The sequence below is a fragment of the Hoplias malabaricus genome, chromosome 1 (genome assembly GCF_029633855.1).
Source record: "Hoplias malabaricus isolate fHopMal1 chromosome 1, fHopMal1.hap1, whole genome shotgun sequence".
NCBI lineage: Eukaryota > Metazoa > Chordata > Actinopteri > Characiformes > Erythrinidae > Hoplias > Hoplias malabaricus.
In genome coordinates, this window is record NC_089800.1 from 12,169,546 (window position 1) to 12,189,583 (window position 20,038).

The 20,038-nt window shown below is 39.2% G+C and overlaps 1 protein-coding gene across 1 annotated transcript in view; it reads right to left on the reverse strand.

The window, feature by feature from the left end:
• Window positions 1-12,338: 12,338 nt before the first annotated feature.
• LOC136669117 (dermatan-sulfate epimerase-like protein) overlaps window positions 12,339-20,038 on the reverse strand; it is an 8,527-nt gene continuing 827 nt past the window's right edge. The window contains exon 1 of the mRNA XM_066646783.1: window positions 12,339-20,038. This exon is cut by the window's right edge and continues 827 nt beyond it. Coding sequence (XP_066502880.1) covers window positions 16,854-20,038 — 3,185 coding nt within the window. The 3' untranslated portion in view covers window positions 12,339-16,853.

The following is a 20,038-nucleotide window of genomic DNA, read 5'->3' on the forward strand; positions in this document are numbered from 1 at the left end:
AAGACAGCGGGAGCTCATCAAAACTGCATATAATTGTTCTTGGCACCAATGCACCAAACAAAAGTTCTGCTAAAGATTTGGGGTTCTTCTTGAACACAGTGGTCTTCCATTTAACATGCTATAATGCAAATCTCGATTTTAAAAGAACCGAGACAGTATGTGACCATAACCCTAACCCAAACCCACACTGACATGTATTTAGTCATGAGCAATATAAAGACAACATGTTTAATATTTTACCAGATATACTCAATAATCCTTTACATATATAGGCTCATTTTGAAACTGATTCCAGCAAATCATTCCAAAAAATATCGTACAGATGAAATGTAAGACAAAGAACATTCTTAAACAGATGATGCAGCCACGTGCGTATAAAAGTAGGATACAGGTAAGTTTTAAAATCTTACCCTAGTTTCTTCCCAATTTTGCTAGTCCCACCCACTTGCTAAGACACTCTCAAATGAGTCAAATCGGCTAGATCAGGCGCTGGGCTTGTGAGTGATCCACTGTGGCATCCCCACATGGGAGCAACTGAACTTGAAACAACAACTTTATCAGCATTATGTCACTCTGATAAACAAAGTATATTGTTACGGTGTGCCACATTGTTGTAAAAACATCTTGTACTAATTATTGGAATGGTATAGGATTTGGAAACCTTTCTGTCACTGTCAGAGAAGATGCTCTTATCTCAAATGTAATAAGGAAAAATTTTCTTAAAGCAGTTAAAGTTAATACAACATTATTTTGTTTTGTTTTGTCCCTCCACCCCAGTAATCTTGGACAGTTTTTCTTGGTCAGTTCATCTTTGAGTTTTATGGACACACAAACATTTTGTGAAACAGTGAAGATGTACTAGTTTTGCTGTTGACCAGCCCTGCTCCTCCATACTGTTATTATTTATTTATTTTTTTTCAGAAGGGATTGAGCACCTGTTAGCTGTTAAACACATAATGAGCGGGGTCTTTTTTGGGTGGGTGTAATCACTAAGATCCTGGGAGGAATATTATTGTTCACTTGCTCATTAGCTGGTAATTGAAAATGCCAGGGCTGTTGATTGCATGGTCTCAGATGAGTTATAATTACGTTCTGCTGACAGTCAATGGCAATCACGTGGCCATTTTATTACCAAAATCCACTGCCTAAATGACAGTAAAAGTGTTTAGTATGCCACCATGTTTCAGAGCAAAGTTAGACTCAATTATTCTGACTCATGCTCAGTAGTTAATGTAAAATCATTTGCTGTGCATGAAGGCCTTTAATTAGAAGGAAATCATTAACGTATCCATTTTTCATGCGTGACTCTCGTTTAGTCATGCATAACGTCAAAGTTAGGCTATTACAAACCCATTGTGAGTGGTACAGTAAATGTTTTAGAAAGATCTCCAGTGGCAAGACACCGTTTGCAGGAAATGTTGCACTGAATATAGTAACAACCAAAGCTTTTATTTCGAAAACTATTAAAAGCCACAATGGCTTTAGGTTTGTAAGGTCATTCAGGTCAGAACTGGAGCTGAAATAGCTGGGCTGTTGTTGTCTGCAGTTCCACTGAAGAAATATTCAACAATGGACCTGCGAGTATCAAAACTAGACCTTGGAGCAATGGAAGAAGGTCACCTGGTCCAATGAGTCCCTTATTTATTTCCAACATGTGAACAGTCAGGTATATGTGCAGGGATTACTTAGGGGAATTATGGCAACAGAATGCACTGTGCAGGACTGTGATGTTCTGGTCGGTGTTCTGCTTGAAAACCCTGGGCATGGACATTCAGCTGAACATCTATTTGCCATGTACCATCTACCTAAATAGCACATTAGGCAGGTGGTCTTCATGTCTTGGCTCCTCTGTGTAAATACCTGCTTCTCAGTAGGTTGGAGAAATTAAGGCCAGTAGAAATGATCTATGGTTACTTGCATTAAATTCCACTAGAGAAAACCTTTTCTTAAAAGGCACATATACAGTGTAAATCCAAATGGTCCAGAGTTAAAAGTAACTAAAATGTCAAAACGAAACACTCAATCAACAGCCCATACAGTTCATGGAAATGTACTGCAAATGCAAACTGATTTAATATATAGACTTTAAAAATACAGTAGCTGTATTTTTAATTCTAAGGAAAGAACTAGAGGTTGAAATTGGATATATATATAAATAAATTAGGTCTATTTTTGATACATAAAGCCAAACAAACTTTATTAGTAGGCTTCAGAAGGAGAAAATAATTAATTGATGAATAAATATAGAAATAACGCGTGTCTAAACTCTTTTAAAACTTATTTTTATATGTTTATGAAGATTTATCTAGAGAATGACGTTTTATTATTAATGGGCTGTCTAAGGACAAACATTTCATATTAGTGTGTAGCTATAAATATTACAACATGTGCTGTAATTCTGTGTAATATTCAATGCCCTCGTATCTATTCCTATTAAATAAACATTAAATACAGTTATTGCATGAGTAACTGAGACAATCACATTTGTTTTCTCCCATTTTTCTCCTGGAATAATAACACACTGAAATCCCACTTGAAAATCAAATAAACCATGATCTAGGTTCAACCAACCCTCTGCAGATGTTTTTTTTATTTTATTTATTTTTTTGCCCCTGTCCACGAAAGAGAACTGGAGGCATGGACTCGCATGAGACCCACGTCTCATCTCACCCATCCATTTTTCACCAGTTGTGTAGAAGGTTGAATGTGGAATATGAATTCGGAATGACCGTCGTCCATCCATCCCAACATAATGACACTGGATGAATACTCTGGAGAGATCTCGGCAGATGCTGGCTTTTCTCCTGTTCTGTAACATGCCACAGAAAAGCAGGAACGCATACAATATGTGATGTGTCCTAGTTGAGAATACACTTAGGAGGTGCTCCTCAAGTGCTGCACCATGCAAACCATGCCCTTAAGCTATAGTTCCAAAAGCTGGTACATTTCTATCAAAATCAGTGTCAACAGGTAATGTATTCCTCCTTATTTGCTGCAGTAACACTTTCTATATTTCTGCAAAGGCTGTACATTTTGGAATGGTACTGTGAGGATTTGACTGCATGCAGCCAAAAGAGCATTATTACTTAGATATGTTCTGAATCATAAATGCCATTGTAACTCATCCCAGAGGTACTGGATGGGGCTCAGTCACTCAAAAGCATGCAGTTCCACTGTTTCTCAGCCCAATGATTCTTTTTTTTCTTTTTTTCTATACCTCTCTAGCTCAAATTTTACATTGGGCATTTTGTCCATTTCTTTCTATTGCCAAAACTTTTCTATACGTTTTTTACAAGCATAGCAGGCATGGTGAAAAGTCTTTATATTTTTGCTGTTCAAAGATAAACATAATCAGAAATAGTAACTTTACAAGAGAAGTTAAAATCTTATGAACTTTCAATGGAAGTCAATGTAATTTGGGAACATTTCTATTGATGATATTTTCAAACAGTGTGTGGGCAGCTGCTGTGTTCAAATGTTCAAACTAAAAATCAACAAAAATGGAGATACAATGTTTTTCTTAGGAGAGCAACGATATGCAATTGTGGCTTTTGGGGAACCAAATTGCCTGTACTCCAGAGAACACTTTTGGGCACTCATTCAGATTTCCAAAAAGACAGAATACATTTCAGTCAGATTGTCCCACCCCACCCCAAAGCCCCAGACAGCTCCCAAATATCCCTTATGTATACAAAGAATATGAGCTGTGAGGTCTGCTTCTCTTGTGTTTTGCAAGGACATCCGTAAGTGTGATGACTTTCCACTGGAACCAGAATTGATTGATTTGCATGGTGGATGACTTTCATCATAAATGTCAGAACTACACTGGACTGCCACTCCATCACACCTTTGTCATTATTTGATTCTCCAGAACAATCTAGGTTCATAAATATCATGCTCTCAGATACTGAATCCCCGTCTCCTTCATAGCAGGTCTATTTATTCCCTCCAAAGTCTTATAGAGAGCAGAAATATGGGGTTAAACCAATGTGAGAAAGTTCAGTTCTGTACTTTCCTTTTCCTCTAAGATGACATGTGCCTCCAGAGTTTACATCATTACACACGTGGCCAAAGGTATTCATTGATGGGTTCAAGACAGGATACAAGCCTGATACTTTCTACTATTTGTGTCTTGGTGTTCCTTATGCTCTTGGAGCATTTGTTCTGACACTCTTGCCCTCAACTTGCTCATTAGAGTCTGGATTTAGACAGCTGTAAAGCAGATTTTGTGAGCTGGTCTATTTGCTGTACAAATTGCTGAAATAAAGTAATTTCAATTGAAATTCAGGTATTTTAAGGTGCATCTCTATTGCAATTTCAATTAACATATATATGTTCTTCATAGAAGAGTCCTCCAACAGTAGTACCTGACCTTGCTAATGTTGAGTATCATCAGATCCTCAAAGCTATAGAGGGTTTTTCATTCAGCAAGGTTTTTGCCAATTATGAAAATTTGCATTAAAATAACAAATAAACAAATATATTTATATATATTTACAGTCTGTTGAGGTGGAAAAGTTAGAATATTCAAATGCCAAAATGTGAAAAAGAGCAATGGAATGGGTTTCGGCTAGTCCTCATTCGTCTTCTGTTTTATCCATGCTTTAGGACCATTCTGTAACTGTTTTCATACCTCCACCTGAGCTTCTAATTTTAGTGCATGTGTAAATATAATGTAGATAAAAACTGCACAAAGTCAGAGATCACTCAAGTTCTATACAACAGAAACAACGCGGAAGCCTCAATAAATATGTCAAACTTTTTGATATGAAGCGTGTTCTGTGTATGCTTTTATCATGCACTCCTGTTTGTTTTTGCTGGATGTTTATTTAGCATGGATATATTTGGTCTGACTGGCCCTATGGATGGTCCCATCAAGACACAGCTCATTTCCACCCTCATTAGCAGGGGCACTGCTTGTCCTGCCTGGTTCTTCTGAACTGCATCACAGCCATAAAGAGATCATAAATGGCTGAAAAAACGACACTGATCGAGCAAAAGAAATTGCACTAGTTATGATGCTGCCCTTGAACATGGGACCCTACGTCATCTGAAGAGAGCACAAACACAACTAGTATTTAGTAACATATTTTGTGCTATTTCAAAATCTAATCTAAAACCTTACCATATAAGACATTTTTACTGCAACAAAGGAGGACAGGATACCAGTTAATACCTGTGATCTGAGACGAAATTAGGTCTTGAACCTGGCCACACCGAAAATCTTGGTTCACAGAAGGGAAGCGATGTTCTTCTGGTATAAAGGCACCTTCCACTGAGACCTGTCCAAGTAGTGCAGTAATGGAGAGCAGATTACCCAGAGTGCCAGAGGGGGCGGCTTAGCCAGCTCTCTGCTGACAGCTCCTGAAACGTTTCTCGACCCAAAGTCAAAAAGTCACGAACTTACCAGAGCTCAGTTCTACAGAGATTAGCTTTCATCCCCTAAAGGTGGAAATTGAGAATCTGAAAGAGCCCATGTCTGCTAACGTTAAAACACAGTTAAATATAGGCTCCAATCAGCCATAATATAATGACCACTTCCTTGTTCCTACACTAACTGTCCATTCTCTCCATTCCAGTGACCATACAGGAGCACTTAGCAGCATTGCAATTACACACTGTAGTCACTCTGTTGCTCCACATACTTAATTAGTCCCTTTCACACAGTTCTTCAATGATCAGGAGCCCCACCAGACCACCACAGGGCAGTGTATGATTTGGGTGCTGGATCATTCTCAGTGCTTCAGTGACAGTGACATGGTGGCAGCATGACTGTATGTTGTGCTGGTATGAGTTGATCAGACACAGCAGTGCTGCTCGTGTTTTTACTCCTAGACTGATAACAGCCAACCAACGAAAAAAACCCAGTAAACAGTGCCCTGTGTCCACTGTCTCTACACTGATTATATATATATATATATATATATATATTATGATGGGAGAAGAAGCTTTATTGAGTGAGAGAGTGAGAGGAGAGAAGAGAGGAGAGGGATATAAATAAGCAGAAAGGAAGGACGAGTAAATGATGCTGAAGTGGTAGATGTGCTCGCCCATTAGCTCGTACAGAGATAAAAGAAGAACACCAGATGAGTGCAGCAAGGAAAACAGCTCTTACAAAGGGCCAGAACATTTACTGTGACTCTTTCTATTGAGCCCTGTGTGTTGTTAAAGGGCCCATATCATGGACATATCAAGTCACATTTCCCTCACACTGTTTGATACACACTCCATGTTTAAAAAAAAAACAAATGAAATACGTCTCAAATGAAATGAATGTCTGTAATGAAATGTAGTTACATTTTGTTTGTCCCCCCTTTACTGCAGTAACAGCATCTTTTCTTTCTCTGGAGGCTTTTACACTTCTTTGGCACATAGCTGTGAGATGAGGATTTGATTGCATTCAGCCAGTGCTGGATGATCAGTTTTGGATCGCATATATTTCATAGGATGAGTAGTGGTTGGAGCACAATCACTCGATGCTAAGGTGGATAAAAACCCAACTGAAAAAATACTACACAATATATTTTTTTCATACAGTCATTTTGGGGCTGGTTATTTCTTTCTTTCTTTATTTATTTATATTTTTTAGTCAATATGTGGTATATGGAAAGCCAAACATGACAAATGATGGTGTACTGAACTACAGTGAAACTGGCAGAGCTCCCAAACGGAGCTTCCTGTCCTGAATGCTCAGCAAAATTGTAGACACACTGATGTACCTGTGCAAACTAAAACACATCTATTGTTTACCTGTGATCGTTGAGGCACTCTACACTTAAACTGGCTTTTGTTGTCAGTGTTACATTAATGAAATCTTAAATCTAGTCAATACATCTAATAATTCTTATTTTTAGATTGTTATAAGTATGGTGTAAGATTATTCACCCTAAAGAATTATACATTTTACCTGATTTTCATCATCCACATCATAGCAAAATCATCCACATCAACCATCCTAACCCTAATATTAACCCTTGAAACAAGTAAAATGACATGCCAGTGGAATAAAATAATTTCAGAGTACAGTGACTTAAAACAAGTAAAAATATCTAAAATTAGGTTGAAGAATCTTAGTATATTCGTTCCTTCGTTTATTGTAAATTGTTCATTCTGCCCAAGCTCATGGTGGATCTGAGCCTAGCCAGAATCATAGAGTGCAAGGCAGGAGCACGCCCTGGACAGGGCACCAGTCCACTGCAGGGCATCACACACCCACCCACCCTGCATTTCAGTTCTGGTTTTAACTTGCCCTCATCCTGTGAGTGGCCACTTGTGTGACTATAGGTGCCATGCACTTCTGAGTGTTCAGCTGAAGTGGGCGAAAGCAAGTGAAAATTGGAACTGAAACACAGCTCCAGTACCTGTGTACACTTTCACCTTGGAGCTGTGTGGCAGCACCACCTTGCCTCTTATCTTAGCAGTATACTGTTACACAAAAATGTTATAAAAATTGTTATATTTAATACAATATTTTACAGTAAGGAGTTGGCTTCGGTTTGTGACACACTTTCTTCTGATCTCTTCTTTCTGTCAGATTGCAGCAGAACTTTTTCTCTGTCTTTTTGCTTTCAATGTGATAAAATGATTGCCCCCAAATGCTCTTTTCCTGCATCATTTCTGAGTGCTGAGACTTTACTGGCTTGAGAGATCCTGTTTCTTGCAGCCTCCTGCTATTCATTTTCAGCTGAAAATTGACAACACTTCACATATTCCATCAAGCTGTCTTGCATTAGTCCCATTCCAGCGGATCCTAGTCTCAGCTCTTGCGCAAACACACCTCCAGAGTGGAGGAAATACTGAACAGCAGGAGTGGTGAGAACCAAGTGGGATTTTGGAGAAGGTGAAAAACGACTTGTCTGAGATAATAGCTTCGCCACCTGTCTTGCATCTTGCATCAAAGGGCAATAAAAACAAGATCAGATGACTTCTCCACATTCAATCTTCACCTACAGAAAGGGGCATCGAACCAATGGAGGAGCAATGCCAGTGTATGGCAAGGCGTCTTACACTCACCCAATCACTTATACTTACACCTACAACATTAGATTTTCTAGTTTGTTCATTTAGGGCAGCACTGTTGTGCTACAAGTAGAGTCACTGGCACACTTCCTGGATCTCAGCGTCTTGGATATGATTCTCAATGTTTTCCCAGTGTCTGTGTGGGTTTCCTCCAGGTGCTTTGGTATATTCACTTTATATATGTCTCTGAATGTGAACGCACATTCAGTAACAAAATGAAAATGAAAAGTACCACCTATTTGCAACTTCTTCTTCATTTTCAGATGGAACTGCATGCAAAATATGCTGATTAGCAATTGGTGGGGCAGGGCTAACCTTCTCATGTGTTGTTGTGTGCTAAAATGTGAAGTCCCTTGTTGAGCTGCTGGGCAAGCTATTTTTATCTTTGTCATAATATCTGCTCACATATTTAGGAAAATGAATAGCAAAAAGTTATTTGTGTATTTATTTTAATTTTAATTTTAATTTTAACAGGATTGATCTCCAATAGATATTGACTGCCTAAGTACTAGACACTTTAAGTAGGATGGCAACTGTTACCTGCTGTTTTGGATTGCACCAACCAATATAAAATGTGACATTCACTAGTCTGGCCCACTGGGAAAATTCCCAAATAGCCCAATGGCCAGGTCACATAAGGAGTAGAGGCAAATAAATGAATCAAGTGCCTCTATATGGCTGATAATATGAATCAGTATTTCATATTTCTGTTATTTTGTACAACTCACATATTTTCCCATTCATCTTCCCCATAGACATAAACAGCTTAGCCTCAGAGCTCATCAGGATGCTAATGGAGAACTACAATACGATAACAATTGTTTAGAGGTCTAGAGGGCGGAAGGAATAAGTACAGTACACCTCAAGATTTGTGAATATTTTGGGATTTTCTGTCTTCACAAACCTTGACTGTGTCTGTATTTCCTCCCTTTTCTGCTTTGCTCTTTTCTCAAACTATTCTGTGTTTTGAAAGTGAACTATTGGAAACTGTAGTGTTTTGCACCTGGCTGTTAACAATACAAACTACAGGCGTCTAATGCTGCTGCCCATTTTCTATCTTTCATGTTCATTCTCAGTGGAAACCTTGGTTTTCCCCCATCACTACCATAACAGTGTTTACTTTGCTGAGGAATCTGTTACATGGGGAGTTGGGACATTGCTTTGAAGATTTGATTGCACTTAACCACATGAATAATCCTTATTTTTTTTGGTAATTGCCTTCCTATGGGGATTATTCACACTGCATGTGCAGAAATGGATGTTTGCAAGCACTCATTTGAAGAGATGTCAAAAAAACTATAGCATATTTCTCACATTATCAGCATTCCTATCTTATTTTATACCATACATCACTAAGTATTCAATACCATTTTATTTTTTTAACTCATTAAATACGTTACACAAGTGTATTTGATTTCATTAGGATTTAATAAATTCTCCCAGCACCTACTCTATTTCATCCTATAAGACATCAAAGGACCTGTGCAAAACATAATTTGACTGTGCAGTTTTGGAGGGAAAGAAAGTGGAACTGGATAAAGCATTACATTTCATCTAATAAGAAAGAATTTGGAGAGAGCACAGCACATATACTTTATGCATGTAGGCAGGAGGCCAATGCTAATATTTTTAAATGAAGGAATATAATACCATCATTATTACACAAACTGAAATAAACATTCACTTCCGATGCATTTATTCCAAAGTATTTGGTTATACTGTTATTTTACAAGTAAGTAGTTATTTTACTGATGCAAGTAGTTAATTCTAGGTATTAACCCTGAAAGTGTTATATACAAACCCCTGACCCCTCTTCTAATTACATAAATTAAGTACTTTAAGGTGAGCTCACTTGTCATTAATGATTTCTTCAGAAACAGCAAAAACAACCTCAGACATTGCTGTGAGAATTTGAGCGGATTCAGCTACATTAGATAATGATGTTGGATGACGGTTAGTTTTGGAACTCAGAGAATGCAGTTCCACTGCTCCATAGACCAATGTTGTTGACCTTTATACACATCCAATATATAAAATAGTAGCAATCACACATTTAAATCACATTATTGTTAAGATGCCCAGCAGGGGAGGGGCTGAGGAGCTCACAGGGGAGCTCTCAGCATGCTTGGCGGCCATTCTATTTGTCTGTTTAAGAGGTTAATTAGTGGATAAGTTATTGTTTTGGAGGTTTGTGAGTTTGTGTGTTTGGGGCTTGGTGTGTAGTGAGATGTGGTGTTGGCTTGTTCTACCATTAGGGAACCAGGAGAGGGGAGTCATGGTGCTTGTCTCCCACGTGACTTGAAGGAGGTTGGTTCAAATGGAGTCACACCTGTATCCCAGCACACTCAAGATCGAGTGTTCAAGCGGGGAGGGGCTGGTCCACTCTTAGCTTTGTAGGCAAGCATCAAGGCTTTAAATCAGTTGCAAGCAGCTATTGGAGGCCAGTGAAGGGAATGCAGCAGTGAAGACATGTGACTGAACTTCAGACAATTAAAGGCCAACCAAGCTACAGCATTCTGGATGAGCGGAATTGGACCTGTTAGTCTGCAGCAGAATACCAGTGAGGAGAAGGTTGCAGTAGATGAGCCGGCAGATGATAATGGACTGAACAAACAACAGAGTCAAAGGGTCAAATGCTTCACCAGCTGCAGAGAAGTCTGCAGGACAGAGTCAAATTTGAAACATGAGTTGAGAGTGCTAACTGGTAATTCAGATTTACACCAAGAGAGTGTGAGGTCAAGGACCAGTATTTTCATTAGAGTAATTCCAGCAGTACAGTACATTTGAAAATATGTCTGCAATTTTGGAATTTCCATCTAGACTTTATAATAACCTATGTGTTTCTTTTTTCCAAAAATGACCTAGAATGAACCACTTCATACCACTAATATTATGAACCACTACACAGAACTGTCCCCTCTTACAACCTCCACCCCCACCCCAGTAACTAAAACAAACTTGTTGATATGCAAATAGCCCTTTCCAATCAATGTGGAAACCAAGTTTGGTTCCCATTCGCAAACTAAATTTACAACTGTTCACATTTCCACCAGCATAAATAGGTTCTTGTACAGGCTCCACCAACATAAGTAGGTTCTTTAGCACACACTGTGATGTCCTCCATGGGCACGTTGAGCTAAAGAATCTCCAGAAAAGCACAGAGCCTCATATAAAGAGTGAAAGTGGAGTTGGACATGGTAATTTACAGCTTTTTATATAAATAAATAAAATAATAAAAAAATCTGGTTCTAGAGTCTGTCCAACCAGATATTTAAAATTAATATAATGAGCTCAAATTATCGCATTTGTCTAGCACTATTATTATGTTTAATTAAAGAGCTAACAAAATAAAAAGGCAGAACTTTTTCTGCGCAAACGAACACAACACATGCTCCTGCTCTGGGGGACTTTCAACACCATCCTGCCAAAGTTCTCATGTGACAATAATTTTTGACTACATAATAAAAGTAAAATGAACATATTTTACTATATTAGATTGTAATAAATAAGAAAATGTCAGAGTATAAAAATAAAAAGAGTTATGGGTGTAAATATTTATTATTTTGCAATCCTACTTTTCACCCATGCCTTATCTGCAATTGTATATTGTGCCCCACTGTTAAAAATCCCTTTGACCTACAACTTAGAATATGGTAAAATAAAGTGTTACTAATAATTGCATGGCATTTCTCTTCATCTGTCCAACAGAGTACATCTATTTTAGTCTTATGCGAATCATATTAAGATCAGAGTAACCTTGGTTATATGACAACGGAATCTTTAAAAATGCAAGCTGAGATGTTAAATTCAAAGGACGGGGAACATAAAATGTAACGCATATCTCCATTTTTATAATTTGGGGACACTTTTTAATAATGGATGGCTGTGTTGAAGCATAGCGAAGCACAGCATGCTGTTAAAGCCCGAGACCAATGAGCAATGAAAGCGGCCCTTTCTTATTACTGCAGGGGGAGGGGGAGTGGAGAATCAGGCACTCTAGTTAAGGCTTGTTTTATGAGCCTCTGCGCTCATTAGGAGAAGACGATAGCAGGAATTCATTTTTTTCCTCTTTCTTTTTTTTTTTTTTTTTTTTGAGCAAGTTAATGGCCTGCTTGTTTCATACATTCTGTACATGTGGGCTGTTAGGCGTCTGTCAGCTTCTTGGAAACAGCTCAGATAAGGGGACCCTTAACGGTACTCAATGAGAGCTCTTGATTAGCACCACTAGTCCATGGACCAGAAGAGTACAAAGCACAAGGAAAACGCATGCTAGTCCAAAAATAAAAAATAAAATAAAGCTGAATCATCATTTGGTCATAAATAATTTTTATTTGCCACCAAGACATCAGCCATCTGGCCAGGAAGCAAAATAAACAACATGAAAGACATGTTCTAAAGAAATATCTTTTCTCTTTCTTGAGATTCAAGGCCACAGAAGCTTGGAGAGACATATACCCACAGACATAGAAAAGAGGAAAGGAGCCGTTTACATGAGGCCAAAAGCCATGTACAGATAGTGGACACATTCAAAGACCATACAACGCTGAAGGGTAACCAAAGAGAAGATTGACAGACGTTAATACGTGCACAGCCAAAAAGAGAAGACAACTCAGGTACAGAAGTACGGCAGGGAGAAGTGACAATAATTACTGGTATTGTGAAAAATTATATCCCAATGAGCTTTGACCTGTTAGACTGGAAATGAATATTATGTGTAATATTAATTTTGGCATTTCTACTTTTCTAGTTATTTCCAACTGATCCAATGTCAGAACAAGTAAATATAGTAATAATAATAATAAAATACGGTGACACATCTAGTCATGTTGCCCACACAACAATCCCTTCAAATCAGAGACATTTTTCCAGTTATTTCAGAATAAAATGGGTATTTGACATCTTGTTTCTTAAAAAAAACATTAGGTTAATCGTTTTTAAGAAGATCCTTTTGTAAATGAGATGTGACAGTTGATAAATGCTCAACCCATTAAATAGTATAGAACCTACATTATGTGAAGTTTCCATAATAATTAAAACATTTCTTCATGCTTTCATTGCATTGAGGAATCATATGTTGTACACTGAAGTGATGTTATACATTGTTAGCTAAATGGATACTATATAGTACCCAAATATGTATATGAATGTAACAAAAGCGTAACCCTGCTATTAAAAAAAATAAATAAATAAAAACTCAAAAATTCATTGTGAAGAACCATTTAGCCATGCAAATGCAATCAAATGGTTATGTAAGTTAGCAATATATCTATAAAGTAAGTCTTGCAGTGTAAATTTTAGATTTTCTTAAGAACCAGCCACTGAAGTGTTCTAGAATGAAGAACTTTTTAAGTTTAAGATCATCCACATGATTGGTTTTATACCACTTAAAGTATAAACCTAATATGAGAACTGCATGATGGAACATAAGGACTGGGCTGAGAACATCTCAAATCATAAGTAAATCCACTCTATTACATTATACAGTTCAAATATTTGACCCACTGCATTATATTATACAGATTCAATATTGGACCCATGGCATGGCAAATTCTCCATGACTAATATTAAAGTCATCATTACATTTTTAATGGTCCAATATAGGAAAACTGCATTACTTTACTGTTCAGATATTGGACCCATTGAATTAAATTACATTTACCTATACAGTTGTAACACTGGACCAAATTTCACTGTTATACATTATATAGATAGATTATTGAGCCTACTGCATATTACACAGGTCAAATTTTAGATCCACTGTGTTATATTGGACCCCAATTGCATTAATTTACAGAGTCATATTTCACCCACTGTATTATATTACACGTTAAATATTAGATGTAATGCAATTGCATTGTATATTTCCAATACTGGACCCACTGGATTACATAATTAGAGATCCATTACTCCACCCACCATGTTACATCGTGCAGCTGCAGTATGCAACCAACTGAATAAATGTTATACAAATCCATTATATCACCCACTGTATTACATAATACAGACCAGATACTGGACACACCGAATAAAATGATACGGGCTGGATATTGGATCCAGTGTAAAAAATTATTCAGGCAACATTTTGGACCCGCTGTACAACATTATATAGGCCTGAATTTAGACCCACCGTGTACCATTATACAATGTTGGACCCAAAACATAGAAATGTAATGAACATATGATCCTACTTAAAATGTCTGGGCATTCCTGGTAATATTGTTTAATTAAAACAAGTTTATGTCATTTTCCTGCTTTTTAGTCTAATAGGTTGGTGAGGGAAACAAAAAACAATATAGCACCAGTTTTGGCAAGTGCAAAAGTTATTTTATGCCCCCCCCAATTATGTTAAAATAGAAATCAGGCACTAATATGGACAAAAATATGTTCTGAAGTTTTCTATAAAAGATTTTTTAACTTATTTCCACAATATCACTCTGTTATCAATCAGTTCACTACTGAACCAACTGATTTACATCACATTTACTTATTCCAGAATTCACAGTACTGTTTTTGACCTGTACTGTTTACAGGCTGGATGCTAGAATGACCTGGAAAGGGCATTATCTCATCTCTTTTGGCCACACCATCCTTATAAAACATTTGTAGCCAGCACTGTCTTCCATTTCCCCTGCAGCACCAGTTTGGGACAATGGCTTGAAAGATCATTGAACCTCTGATTGGGTTAGACAGGAAATGAGGACTCCACTATCTTATTTGCATTTCTTCTGGGGCCGTGCAGCAGAAAGCCGCTGTGGCAGACGCATGATGGGTCTGCTTTTGGCATTTCACAGAACTCGTAAGGCTAGCTCTGGGCTTGCTTTGGAATTGCTAATAGACTGAGAATGAGCCTGAACCCTTCGAGACATACTCTGGTTTGATCTCCACATGATGCCTGTCAAAATATGTGGCAGCTACTTTTAGAGGTGTCCATCATATTTTTTTTCTCCTTCTCCTCTTAATTCCGTGAGTGCAATAGCCCTTTTTTTTTAGTGCGAATACAATATACAACAGGTAAAGACTGCAGTAGACTTTCCAATCCTCAATGAAATGTTCATTTCTGCAACCTTTTGGGTGGATAGCGCATGATTGCCAGATAGCGGCTTTAAGCTGGAATGTGTTCCCCTCTGGGGATTAGTCCTAACACTCTTGATTTTGCACAATGCACACCAAGCTTAAGCTTTAAAGTCAATTACTACTCCAACAAGCCTTTGGTGGCTTTAAACAGTGAAAAGAGTTTCTGAAGGATAATCTATACAGTTGTGGGCCGAAAGAAACAAGCATGAGTAATTAAAAAAATAAATAAAATATAGCAAAACGAAGGCTCCTCATAAATGCTTTCTGAATGCAAAGCACATTAAGACACAAAACACACAATGCACTATATGGCCAAAGGTTTGTAGACACCTGCTCTTTCAACAGTTCATCTGAAACGAAGCATGTTATTAGTGAATTTGTCCCCCCTCAGCTGTTCAGGAAAGGCTTTAGGATGAATATGGGAACATTTCTGAAGGGATTTGATGGCATCCAGCTGTAAGAGCATTAGTGACATTAGCTACAAATATCAGATAATTAGTTTGGGTCATAAACTCCACTCATATATTTGGAACATATCCCAAAAGTATTGGATGCTGAGCCATCACCCAAAAAACACAATTCTACTGCTTCACATCCCAAAACAATGGGATTTTACATGCTGACCTAAGCCTCGTGCTGCTGCTAAAAAGCTTTATCAAAATGGGTGCATCTTAAAAGAATTTCCCCTATTATGAGTGGTGTCAACAAGCATTTAGATGTATAGTGTAGATATAAATCCTTGTTAAAACTAATAAGCACGCCTGGCTTTACATGCCTGGCTTCTAACTTAGCAGAATGCATTTCTTTTTGAGGTTACTAAGCACAAAGTTGCTCATCAGAACACTACATTGTAAATAATTCACTCCAAAAAATGAGTGTTTAAAGTGGCTTACTTGGAAATGAAGGCAAAAGAAAGTAAAGGATTGATTTTCTGAGCATTTCCTTGATGCATTTTAATATAAAATGTCACCAATTAGCCAGCACAACGTACCATGCTGAGCACAACTCACCACAGATAAAATGGACAGTTTAGTACCATTTCCTTTCTTTGTTAATCTCATCTGCTAATAAAGTCAGTGCAAAAATACAAAGTATGACACAAAAATATAATAACAATAATAATAATTATAATAATAATAATAAGCCACACACACACACACACACACACACACTACAGGACACCTCAAACAGCAGCTGACCTGCAGCTAATATTTTAAAGGGGAATTCCAATTTTTTTCTGCATATTTCAATGTGTAAACCAGGTCATTCAAAGAGACTGGAAGTGAAATAGCACATTGTAGAGAATGTTTCACGATTAAGAAAAATCAACCAACATTTTCTTATATATGACATAGCTATATTAAAAAAAAAAGAAATGAAAAAACAAGTGACTAAAATTGTGAATTTCAAGTAACTGGACCATTTCTATAGGTCCATGAAAGTGTAAAGGGTACCTGCAGTTTACAGATAAAGTAAAATATTTAATGTGTTGAAGACCATTCATTGACTTAATTAAAAAAGGACAAAACAACTGTTGCATTACCATGATAAAAATATGTCATTTACTAAGTCACATATTTATAATCATTTTATATCATAATATTTCATAAGACTACGTTATTGAGATTAGTGTGTGACTGTGTATGGTGTACATTCCTCTACAATGAAGCATTTTACATCAGATTGATCTGAATGACTTTGTTTACATCTAAACCATTTATTTATACAGGCATTTTAAAAATTATTTTATATATTCCCCTTTAACTACTGAACCTGGAATACCCAAGTCTCTTCATCATGAACCCACAAGTATCCTCGATCAGTCTGATATCTTTCCTCGGCATGTTCTTTCTCCAGATGTTGATGCTGGCGGGTGATATGTCCCCTTCATACATCAGATTGTACAAGTTTGTTGAGGTGGTGAACATGAGCTGATTCAATGCCGAGGGGGTCACCGGGACCCCCAGGAATGTATGTATCCTCTCAGCCATGTCCTCTGGGAAGTTCACCACATCCTCAAACCTGACCTGCAAGTAAGCTTCCTCAGGTAAAGTTGCTGTAACCCGGAAAACTGCAGCAGTATGAGCCAGCCAGAGGTGGGCCAGCAGAAGCACAGGATTGGCCTCGGACCGGGACAAGAGCCTCCAGAGCATCCGGAACTCAGATGCAAAAGCCGGACACCTCTCTCGGGTGATGTCCTCCTTGAACATGAGGGCTAAGTGCTGTGGGATGTTTTTCAGGGAGTAAAGGCTAGGCTTGCTGTTGTACAACATTACGTAGATCCATGCCCGAGGGTCCCTGACCACGTAGATGGCCCGGAGTGAGGGGCCGATGACCTCCTGAATGAAAGGAAGCTTAAGAGCCCAGCTCCCACTGCGCAAGTTCAGGACAAGCCGTGCATTTGGATACTCTCCAGTGTGTCTCCTCATCTCCCGCACGTACTCGGCATCCCTGTCTGAGCTGGCTCTGACCCTTCCTTTCATCTCAGCCAACGGTTCCCTCCTTCTCATCCTCTTCCTCTTATCATGAAGAGGCCCGGCTCTCTGGATCTGCTTGGCTCTGTTGGTCTCATACAGTGGGATGTTCTGCAGGTGTAGGTGGGTGTTGTGGACTAGTGAATGCAGCCAACCTTGGATTATCTTAAACCGACCACTTTGAGCATCAGACTTTGTCCACTCGCAAGCGTCCACCAGAGAGTCAAACTCAAACTCAGTTTCAGGTATATCTAGATGCTCTGTGGGGACTCGCAGGTAGACAAAATCTGAGTTGTTGTAGAAAAGGTGTTTAAGGATGTCCGAGCCGGAGCCCGGCAAGGTTGTGATGACCACAGTGGGCAAAGGGAAACGATGCTGGTCATACAGTCTCAGTTGTTTGCTGAGTTCAGGGTCAGTGGTAGCGCTTTTCCACTTAACCCCACATAGTAGCTGATCACAGCTGTTTGAGACAAAAAGGAGCTCAATGATCCACAGCATTAGCACAGAGAACAGGGCGTAGCGCATTAGCCTGGTGAAGCAGACATAAAATTTGCGCTGCAGGGTCAGAAAGCCAATCGCAACGCACAATATCACTCCTGCTATCACATTCACCGTGAATCCAAAGTCAAACAGCTGATTGTCTACTGTCGTTTGTTTGGGCACAAGCTGGGCTCCCAGGCCATAGCGGATAATCTGATATCTGTCTTCAACTTTGGCATAACCCCCAAAGCCTAAATAGCCTGAACGTGCCCCTATGTCTTTGTAGTTTGTCGCAATGGAGATGATTTTTTCAGTATTATTAACAATAACAGAGATTCGCAAGCCATTTTTGTTGTTGTCAATAAAGCGACAGTTGGAGATTAGAACATAAGGCCCGTGCATGATGTAGGCCATTCGGCTTACTGTACCCCTCACAGGAAAAGTGACATTGACAAACTGCGTCCATCTTTTTTTAAACTCCGCTGCCTGTTCCGCCTCCTGTATCCTTGTGTTCGGGCTATAGCCCTGGCTGTCAAACCAGAACATTTTGTAATGGGCATCCCATACATCCATCAAAGCCCCATTGTACCTGTCCATATACCTGTGAGCTACATACTTAAAATCAATGTCCAAGTTGTGGAAAAATGCACTAAGACTGTTCACTGGTGAGTCGTCCAATTTCTCCACATGGTCAACCACCAGGAGAGTCTGAGAGTTGAGGAGCACCAGGGCCCTGTACACACTTTTTAGCCTCATGGCTGGGGAATATGCTCCAGCAGCCTCACCGCTAACAAACATAGTGTCTCTGTGTGAGGAAGCTGCTATCACCTCTCCTGCGGAGTCTCCCACCCCCTCATCAGTATAGCGCAACCACTTGGCGCACTCTCCGAGCTGCCCCTCCCAGGGGGCATTGCACTGACTTGTTGGGGAAGGATTAAAGACTAGCACATTGTTCAAGTAGCTATATTTTGGACCATACAGTGCCTCAGATACAAATACTTGTCCATTAGGGGCAAAGGTAAATGAATTTTGGTCTGGGTGCTCGTGGCCAGGGTTGAAACTGTTCCAGCCATCTACCCATGAGTAAGGCTTAGCATGGACAATGTCAAACACAGCCCGTCCACCCAGCTTACCTGATTTAAAAGATACAAAAGTGTTACCCTGGGCAATTGGTAGCCCAGCTCCATAAGTCACTACACCCCAGTTTGAGAAAATATGCATGTTAGCTCTGCCGTAGCCATGTGGTGGCTGTGGTGTCAGATGGGCATCATACCAGATGAATTCTGTGTGGAGGGTGGTCCATCTCTGGGCTGAGGACTGACCCATCGGACCGTCTTTCGGTCTGTGCTTCCTGATTTGTTGTGCTAGCCAGTTACCCGTGCCGTTCCTCATTACAAACGCGTCTAAGAAAACTAATTGGCTCTCAGGTCCATAAAACCAATTGTAATTAGAGTCCCCTATACCTACTGTCCTCTGAAAACCTGGGAGCAAAGTGGCGTAGTAAAACCAGAAATGAGTGCGGAGCCAATTGTTCTGGGTGTTGTCGATGCTGAAATGGCGCTGGGCCAGGAACACGTACTGTGTAATCGACTTTGCAGTGTAGCTCCCGTACGCCACCCCCTCATCTAACGACCCATCCACAACGTGGTTCAAGAGAAACATGGTCTTCTCCATATAATTCACACACACCTGTTTCCACACCATAGTCTCTGGATCGTCATGCACACCCACCACAATGGCACCAGTCAGAATGGCTAAAATGTTGGTGGTCTGATGGTTCTGAAGGAACTGTTTCCCCCATCCTCTGTACTTTGATGTCTCATACAACTCTGCAGTCTCTCTGCGGATCCTCTTGAGGTAAAGATCCCGTCGCTGCTGGTCCAGAGAGGAGTAAATGAAGTCAAAAGCTGTAGCAAACCCCGTGAGCGAATGAGCCACGGGCACTTCGTCGTTGGGTGCACTTGTAACTTTCCAGTCAGGGTATTCTGCCA